The 9,928-nt window shown below is 31.3% G+C and overlaps 1 protein-coding gene across 2 annotated transcripts; it reads left to right on the top strand.

The window, feature by feature from the left end:
* The first annotated feature begins 14 nt into the window (after positions 1-14).
* Positions 15-9,569, top strand: LOC134273387 (cilia- and flagella-associated protein 100-like). 2 transcript variants are annotated; one of them, XM_062755586.1, is made up of 16 exons: positions 15-99; positions 283-379; positions 567-641; positions 1,173-1,264; positions 1,435-1,615; positions 1,976-2,043; positions 2,131-2,294; positions 3,193-3,349; positions 3,647-3,831; positions 4,083-4,122; positions 4,487-4,638; positions 5,923-6,021; positions 6,798-6,914; positions 8,342-8,438; positions 8,738-8,857; positions 9,165-9,569. In XM_062755586.1, exons 2-16 carry the CDS (start codon positions 313-315, stop codon positions 9,279-9,281), a joined length of 1,731 nt encoding a protein of 576 aa, XP_062611570.1. In that variant the 5' UTR covers positions 15-99; positions 283-312; the 3' UTR covers positions 9,282-9,569. The 2 variants fall into 2 exon arrangements, with proteins under 2 accessions (XP_062611570.1, XP_062611571.1); XM_062755587.1 differs by lacking the exon at positions 15-99 and having other exon boundaries at positions 244-379.
* The last annotated feature ends 359 nt before the right edge of the window (positions 9,570-9,928 follow it).

The following is a 9,928-nucleotide window of genomic DNA, read 5'->3' as shown; positions in this document are numbered from 1 at the left end:
CCGAAAGGGTGCGAGGTGTTCCGAGTATATTGTTACCACGGATATTGTAAACAGAGAGGCCTGAGAGGGATCTTTGTTGCCTTTGAAGATTGCAGGCAGGTGATAAAAAATACGCACGTATTCTATGTTTTTTGTAATATTTTAATTCAGAGAGATATATATTCATTTGTGCAGACCTTATTTAATTTGTAAAATCTTTTGATTTACTAGCCAACTGCAAAATATTATTGTAGTTTTTCGTGCAAAATCTTTATTTACGATTCGAATTTCCTCGAATTTTAGTTCCAACAAAACTAACAATAATACAAGACAATGGCAGATTCACCGACCAGATCTAATGCAGTTTCACCTAACTCAGAGGTTTCTGGGAAAAAATCTAGTAAGTTCAAATAACAATACACAGACCTTTAAAATTGGTTCTAAAAAAACAAAAACATATGGTATTTATGGGAACTTTTTGTATGGCAAGATGAATATGAACATTTTATTGAAAGACTTTTAAATTTTACTGTTGTATATATTTTGAACCATTATGTTTTTAAAACAGATTTGATCTATATTTATAGGACAAGATGGGTCGAGGCAATCTGGGAGAGTTACTTTCCCAAACTCTGCCAAATCTGTATCAACTGTATTGTCAGGTATTGTTTTTATAATCATATAATATAATGTTGTAAATTTATATGAGTATAATATGATTAAGAACTTGTCAATGTTTTTAGGCATTCTGATAATTTATATATTTATCATATTTATCTCATTATTCATGTTATTTGTTTCGACTTAAAAAAAAAGTGTTACATGTAAATATATAGTCTTTTATTTTACTCTTATGATAGCTATAGTCCTAATATCTCAGAGTTGTCCCTAAGAACTGAAATACATGTAGCTTACAAAAAGTAGAAGAATGTATGGGGTTCCTCCCAAAACAGGGGGTTGAGTGGGGATACTCAAATAACCAGGGGATTATGGCAATATATGCAGGGAAATTCCATGGTCCTTGGGTCAATGGGACACCCTGATATTTTCATCTAATTTGATCTGAAATTGAATTTTAGTGAGTGCTTTGTTACTTTGCATAAAAATATTTAAAAATGTATGTACTATAGTACATGGAGATTTGACTTACTACTAAGGGTATTTTAATTTTTTTTTTTGTATGTCTTTCATAGATGAACTTGTTCCTCAAGGAAATCCTTTCAAAATGCCTGCAGACAGTGATATTTTTGTTCTCAGAGACAAGGAAAGGCAGAGGAAAAAGATGGTAATTATTCATTGATTGATTATTTAATTTTGGTTTGGTAAAGTTTCTCTTTAAATCTAATTTAATTTTACTTCCCACTTTGTGTTTTCAATACAATAATAAAATCAATATTCTTAAAGAACCATGTTGTTTATAAGTAATTTATTATTTTTTATTGATTACTTTAATAGGAAAGGGAAAAACAACGTAAACTAAGAGTCCATGAAAAAACAACATACGCATCAAAAGTAAATTTTCGCACAGCATCAATGATCAAACCGGTAGATTCCGATGAAGAGAAGGAAATGGAGGATTCAGATAAGGCCATTGCAGTAAAAGATGATCCAGAACACACTATTGCAGTCACCAGAGGTGAGGCTAAATACAAGGCAATGCTTGTGTTCTTCTTACCATGCAAACCTATCTGAAGCTTCATTATGTAATAGAAAAATATACAATTGAACTGTGGCATCTCAAACATGGGTATCTTAAATACAAAGGATATGTTGAAATGAATTTGAAGTTCTAAACATTATATCTTTACCATCTCAAGTCCACAATTATCTCAAATCTTTTTGAAAGGGGAGGGGGGATTCCATCAAGTTCAAAATAATGAGGTTTTTAAATTTTAATTTACACTATTTTGTGAACAAACTAAAAGGGTCCTCTCCTGGATAATCTTTGAAATATATGATATTTTGCTTATGTGATTTTTATTTTTTATTGTTGTAGACCGACATGTTGAAAAAGAATCTCTAGCAGAATACATCGCCAAGAAGAGGGAGATGTTTCTAGTCCAAGTATGTAAAACCTCCTCAAGTTTATTTCAATCAATTTTCTTGGTCTTTCTTTAGTTTAGTATTTGCAATAATATTTTGTTTATTTAGTACTCTCTGGGAGTAAAGAGAAATGAGATGAGTAAACTGGAGGAGATCTCGCAGGCGGAGGAGAAGAAGCTGGACCTGGCGGAGCTCTACTTACAGGAGGATGCCGCCATGTTTGATGAATTCCTCAAAGAAAACGACCATGGGTCAAACGAGGCTGTTCGAGAGTAAGTATAAACTAATTCCTCGAGAGAAAGCCATGTTTAGTCTTTTTCCTTATTCAAAACTTTTTTTCTTATATAAAAAAAGAGAATATTTTATGTTAGCAAATTTAACTGAAATAAAATACTAACTACTGAAATGCATCTTTTAGTGATGGAATTTGCATAGCACAAAGTTTTATATGCGTAACTTTGTGGAGCATATAATTATAATTTCCTGAATCCTTTCGATCAAGGAAAAGAATAATAAAGAATGAAAACCTTGACATCTATTTAAATTTAGTTGTGAGAAGGAAAGCAGGGAGAAAATGGAAAAAGTTTTAGAGATAAAACAAATCTCGAGCATTATCATGACTGTTCGCTCAGAAATCACAAAAATTGAGGATATGTTGAGGGAGTTTGAAATGTACAGAAAGTTCTTAGACAGACTTACTCCCAAGGTTTGTGTAGCATGAAGTGAAGTGTGCTTTATGAGCATGCAGGTTAGAGAATCAGGTAAAGGCATATTAAAGTCCCTGGGTGGAGGTTACACCAAAGGGTTGGTCATGTGCTACTAGTATATTGAATTCACCAGTGTTACAACCTATTTGTGGTTATATGCACTTAGTAGGCAGGATGGTTTTAAAGTTAAGCTGCTTGTTTTTTCCATATTTTTAGCAGTATTGAGAGGCCTGCATTATGATTTGGGATCATTTAGATTGTTGCCAAATATGTGTATTATGGAGATAATTTGAAATGGCCTAGACTTTCAATTTGTTATCTGTTGATGAAATAATTTGAAAAAAAATATAATGTCACAGTTTTTGATTGATGTTTTCAATCAACATTTTTTAAAATCAACTGTTTATGGTGGGTATGGAACATTTATAATCATATAAGTAATATTTTGGATTTATAACAACAGGGCAGAGAATGAAACAAAAGCTAAACTTGAAAAGGTAGCCGAGATAAAGAAGGTTAATGCAGCAATGATGGCAATCAAATCGGAGATTTCTAAATACGAAGACACACTGAAAGAATATCAAATGTACAGAAAGTTTTTGGACAATCTTACACCTCAGGTTTGTGGGCTATGGTGGCACAGCTTATTATCTACATATTCTGCTTACAGGAAGATAAATACCTCTAGAGGGTACTGCACATGCTCCTCTAAATTTTATTTTTTCTATTAGCTGTATCATCAATTATTATTTATATAATTATGCTTATCTTTTTCTCTTGTATGCCCCCCTATTTTTCTCATATTCTGTAAAGCAGATACACAGTTGTGATAACCTTTAGAATTTGTGAATTTTTTTTCAAAAACACTGAAAATTTTTAAATGCATGTTTTATATTTAATCTTTAAAACTAAAACAGGATTGGCGAGACAAAAAAGAAAAACAGAAAAAGAAGAGACGTGAAGAGAGAAAGAAGGCAAAAGAACAAGAGATGATTGCTTACAAAAAGAGTCTTTTAGAATCAGATCCCAAAGATTTCAAGGGCAAAAAGAAAGCGATGCCAAAACCCCCTCCCCCACCGGTCTCAAAACCCCCAGCCAAAAAGTAAGTACAATCTCAAACCAAAAGTTCAATTTCAACAAGTATTATACTGGGCTTACTGGGTAACATTACTTGAATTTCATTTTTGTTCAAACCCTGTGACAAAAAGTATTTGATGTCAATGATATAACATTTTTTGTTTTAAGAAATCAAATATGAATAAATCAAATGGAATTTAGTCAAACCATCAATGAAAATATCATGCATAGAAAGATATAATAGCTGTAAGATTTTTTTGATATTTTCTCATTTAGACCAGAGGAAGATGAAGAAGAAGATGAAGAGAGTGATGAGGTACATTGTATAGGAGAAGTGTCTATAAATAGCAAGGAGACTATTATCTTTATGAGTTTCCATAAACTGGATTTTTCTCTTTTTTCAACCGATTATCAAAATATCATGTTATCATCTACCTAATGCAGAATACGTACCGCACTTATAGTAAAGTTCCAAGGAATCGATATATTGCTTTGTCATAAACATAATTCATTATACATGTAATATCTGTTATAACTGCAATATATTTTGTAAGCTATTGAGAATGAAAATCATTTCATTGTAAACATTATTTAATGAAGCCTGTTTGTTATGATCATGTTTTAATGTACCTACCTTTCATCAATTATAAGTAGCTTACATACTTTTTTTTTAATTTCAGGATTTGGAATTGTTCTTCTCACATCCACAGGAACTGCTGGACATTTTTGCAGATTTAGAAGAGCAGAATTTATCTCTAATTCAAAACAGTCAAGAAACTGAGGAAGCGTTAGAAGAAATGAAACAAACCATAAAACAGACAAAAGTTAAAATGTATGTAACACCATACAAACAAACCATAAAACAATATAACATCATACAAAAAACCATAAAACAAACAAAAGTTAAAATGTTAAAATGTAAATAACAACATACAAACCAAAAAACAGACAAAAGTTAAAATGCATGTAACAACATACAAACCATAAAACAGACAAATGTTAAAATGCATGTAACATTATCGAACCATAAAACAGACAAAAGTTAAAATGCATGTAACAACATACAAACCATAGAACAGACAAATGTTAAAATGCATACAAACCATAAAACAGATAAAAGTAAAAGAAATGTATGTAACAACATACAAACCATAAAACAGACAAAAGTTAGAATGCAACAACATACAAACCTTAAAACAGACAAAAGTTAAAATGCATGTAACAACATTCAAACCATAAAACAAACAAAAGTTAAAATGCATGTAACAACATACAAACCATAAAACAGACAAAAGTTAAAATGCATGTAACAACATACAAACCATAAAACAGACAAAAGTTAAAATGTAACAACATACAAACCATAAAACAGACAAAAGTTAAAATGTAACAACATACAAACCATAAAACAGACAAAAGTTAAAATGCAACAACATACAAACCATAAAACAGACAAAAATTAAAATGTAACAACATACAAACCATAAAACAGACAAAAGTTAAAATGCAACAACATACAAACCATAAAACAGACAAAAGTTAAAATGCAACAACATACAAACCATAAAACAGACAAAAGTTAAAATGTAACAACATACAAACCATAAAACAGACAAAAGTTAAAATGCATGTAACAACATACAAACCATAAAACAGACAAAAGTTAAAATGCATATAACAACATACAAACCATAAAACAGACAAAAGTTAAAATGCATGTAACAACATAAAGAGATAAAAGTGAAAATAACTTTGTAATACCATAATGCAAACTATAAAACAGACAAAAGTTAAAATTTATGTAACTAACAATAATGCAGATGATACAAACCATAAAATGGTCTCGGTCGATCAAACATTATATTAGTGAAGTTTGTCTGTCTGAATATTAAAAAATCATCTATTTTTACAGACTTGGAGGAACAGTTAGTATTTTCAGCACATTGGATTATATTGCTGGTTTCTATAATGCACAGATGCCAAATCTGAGCAGATTTTAAATGGGTTGATTTATTATAATTTAGAGCCATTTTACAGTTTTATATTAATATCAAGCAATTATCATGTTATGTACCATTGCTCATGAAATTCATTCTATTTCTGATTTTTTTTTCAGGGAAAAAGAAACTTCAATATTAAAAGAACAAATAGACAAATTAAATTCACAGATATCAAAAGAGGAGTCAAAAGCAGCAGATTTAAAGATCAAAGCTAGGTAATTAAACATTATATATAGAGATTTTTCTTTGAGTCATTTTTATTTGTTTTTGTGTGATATAGTGCAAAGAATTTTTTCATCATTGTGATACATGAAAATCTTTTCAAATTTTCTTGAAAACAACATTTGAAACTTAATAAAATGAAATATTTTTATATTCACATTAAAAAAAGCCAGAGCTTCCCTCATTTTTTTCCTATCATAATTTCTGTACATGATTTGATTATATTGTTTTGTTCAGTGAAATGCTTAAGACAGTAGGAATTTTGGGGTTTGTACTTAGTCCTTCCATGCAGTAATGCATGCTTTGGAAAACCTTTTATATGCACCACAATAGTAAATTTAAAGCATGATCTTTTAACATACATGTATATTCATTTTTAGTCACATATATGTGTGTAAAGACCAAGGATCCAAACCATACTATGCACCATAAGACTTAATTATCAGTATACGACCATATGTTGTTCCTTATAAACAAACATCTTTGTCCCCTTCTGATTCTCTCTCTCTCCCTCACCTTCTATCCTCATACCAGTTAAAGAAATGAGAAATGGCCACTTATCCAAATAATGTGCAATGTGGTCCTTTATGTATGAATCGTCATGTGTGATTTTTTGACAGAATTGTACATAAAATAGGAATGAATAGTATCCTACCTCTTTTCATCATGTGTTCTTTTGTTAAAATTTTGTTACAGTGTAAAAGAATTACTTGTAATCTACTTTAAATTTATTTGTTAGATCTTAAGGCTATATTTTCTTTTTACCTAGGTTATTTTCCTATGGCGAATTTAAGGCAGAGGACCAACAGAAGATGTTAGATTCCCTGAACTCGAGAGTGGAGGAGGTGTATCGGTCGTGTATCGGTGACAATGAGGCAAACATTAGGTTAGTGCACTGTCTGTAACCATGGCAACCTTCCGTACAGGTCTCTGAGTGACAAGGTGTTGGAGCCAACCTGTGCTTCTTTTGTCCAGACTTGTAAATGTATGACTAATAGCGTTTTCATTTTATGACAGATTCATTTCTTTTATTTATTATTTTGCTAAATTCATTCTTTTCAACAGCAATGTCATATGCTATCCATGATATCAATTCAATTTTAAAATATATTTATACTTTTATGGTGCTATTCATTGACTTCACTCTGAGAGAATTTCATATCATTTTTATTCAATATCTGTCAAATCATTTCTAATAGAAAAACATGTCTCAGTTTTTCTCTTTTACTAAAAAAATATAGACATTACGATGTTATTAAATATTCATTTCATTATTGTCATATATTTGCTTCCTTTTCTATAAGCTCTGCTTCTGCTTTTGCGTAACAGTGAGTTATCTCCCTCTAGATGTGTAATTTACTGCTGAAAAAATGTCTTCAGCATGTCTCAATGGTAGATGTCTTTTCATAAACTAAAACATTTTATAATACATTTACTAGATGTGTGTGCTTTAATTTACTAATAGATAAAATTAATAGCGCTAGTTTTGTTTTGAAAAAGGGAGATAACTCTTACATATCTGGACAGCATGCCTATATATTCTGAGATCTGGGGAAGGTTGCCTTAACAGACTGTCAGTATCCTACTGTGTTGTGCTTTCTTGACACCCATTATTTTACTCAAAATCCAAGGGAGAAGGTAACACAGTTCCTTAATATTTGAGGCACGGTGCTGGTTGAAAAAAAAACATATTAATATCAAGGTGGAAGAAACATAATGTAATTTTTTCTTTATAATACTTTTTTTTTTGGCTTCTATGGTGCAGGTTGAACAAGGTGAATTTAATAACAAGGTGGAAGATATGTAAATTTTTTTAGTCAAATGTATGCCATTTTGTGAATGAATCAGCGTCTATTGCTACCTAAAGAGTGAAAAATTCAGGAAAGGGACGTTAAACAAACAAAATGGATGCAGAAAGTCTTATTTATTTCTAGTGAAGTAGACATATGTATTGTGATTGAAAACCTGAGAATTTTATTCGTATTTTTGAAGTAAAATATATGGGGGAGGTGTTGTCATAAAACGTTTAGAAGTAAGGTTTTCAAGTAGGAGTAATCATCATACAGTTTCTAAGTGCTAAAAATGAAGAAACACAGAAAACACAAGGAATTAATTCTGTAAACTTTTGCAACAATTTAAGTATGTACGAAAACTATCGGGCCAAAAAAAAATCAAAGTTTGAATCTCAATGCCCCCATCACAGTTGATCAAGAGGTTTACAGACATGGCTTATTCTACGGATACGGAGTGTATAGTCATATAATATGATGCCTATATAATAGTGACTGCATTTTTTCTCAATGTATATTGTAGCACATTACAGATGTTAACTAATATAGAAAACAGGTTAGAGGAATTATTTGAAATGATAGAAACAATGCCGCAAGATAAAGTGGAAGCAGCTGAAAAGGTATGTCAGATCACGCGAAAAATAATGTACGGCATTTCTAATGTCATTGTTTGTCATAAGGAGGATTCTTTTCTGTGATGTTAAAAATATATTTTCTCGAAAACTTATAGATCTTTAAAATCAAGAAAATGCGTTTGCGGGCAGATATGCAAAGGATGATTACCATTGTTTGAGATAGTTTTAAAGCTAAAGTTGTCTTTATTTTTTAACTTCGAAATTCTAAATGTAACTTTGAATTTGGAAATAAAAAAAATAAGCATGCAGTTTAAGTTGATTATATATGAATGTTTGACATAAAGGCCAAGGATAAGGAGAGGCGGTTAAAACTACGAGAGGAAAAGATAGAACAGCAGAGACTACACCAGGAGGAGAGAGTACGCAAGGCATTAGAGAGGGCGAAGGCCGAGCCAAAGAAACAGGTAGATATATCTTAAAAAGACTGATGTCATGAAGCTGACTTGAAAGAATATATACAAGTATTGTATAAAATCATGAAAGACTTATACACTGGTTTTCATCTGACCAAGATCGATGTTGGCCAATGTAGTTGGTGGACATGCCTGAATACGGAAAAATATAATTTTAGGTGGCATTATTTTTTATTACGACACATTAAATAAATAAATATTAACTGATTTCATGATTTGGAATGATACAGTCTACGAAAATATTTTGAATACAGTTTCGTATATACTTTTCAAAATTTACATTGATCATTACTTACAGACGGGCCGAAAACTCGTGTTCCGATCAGAGCCCCCACGGCACAAGAAGCGGGAGGATGACGGGGCGGATCAAGCTTCCAGGGAGGAGGAGGAGCTGGCTTATTTCTTCCAATACTAAAAATAACTTATCTAGGTCAAGCAGATTTGATGATATTTTTCTTCATACTGTCTTGGCGAGAAGCATTTCGTGAGATCGTGAACAAATGTCAGGGAATGGAATCACTAAACATGCTTTTGAATCAACCAGAAACACTGACTATCTATACAATGTAACAATAAAGTGATATTAACAAAGGAAATGGAGTTTTATTTATGGAATTATTTGAGATTGGGCTGCTTCTTTCAGTTGCTATGTCCCTATATTTATTTAAATTTAACAGGTCATGGACAATAAAATAAGCACTAAACTGGATTATCATATAGTTATACCAATGATCAGTAGCAGGCTAAATTACAAAGGACAAGATAGGGTAATGGCCGAATCTGGCCCCCTATTTAATGTAAAAATCAGAACACTGGTAAAATTGTGATAGTTTGTAGTTAAGAAGTTAAAATGATGCTTACTTTAAAACCAGCACTAATTTAGATTCAAAGCTGACATGGAAGTCACTAGAGGATGCAATAGAAAAACATTTTCCAGAATTTCCTCAATTTTGGTGGAATTTCATCATATTTGAGATACTTTTCTCTTCGAAAAACAGTGAGCACAAGCTTGCCTATCTGAGATTTTTACACATACACTGCATCTGATACTAGTGTAAAAAA

Source organism: Saccostrea cucullata, unplaced genomic scaffold, assembly GCF_032062105.1.
Source record: "Saccostrea cucullata isolate Sc308-1 unplaced genomic scaffold, CSIRO_AGI_Scuc_v1 ctg195, whole genome shotgun sequence".
NCBI classification, from domain to species: Eukaryota; Metazoa; Mollusca; class Bivalvia; order Ostreida; family Ostreidae; genus Saccostrea; species Saccostrea cuccullata.
Note: the sequence above shows the minus strand (reverse complement) of the source record. Positions and strands in the feature narration are given on the sequence as shown.

What these genes read in the sequence shown, in the direction of transcription:
- LOC134273387 (XM_062755586.1), top strand. Translation starts at nt 313, where the DNA reads ATGGCAGATTCACCGACCAGATCTAATGCAGTTTCACCTAACTCAGAG. An exon ending in AAAGGCAGAGGAAAAAGATG is followed by an intron (nt 1,265 to 1,434) that starts GTAATTATTCAT and finishes TTACTTTAATAG; the next exon opens with GAAAGGGAAAAACAACGTAA. An exon ending in AGGCCGAGCCAAAGAAACAG is followed by an intron (nt 8,858 to 9,164) that starts GTAGATATATCT and finishes CATTACTTACAG; the next exon opens with ACGGGCCGAAAACTCGTGTT.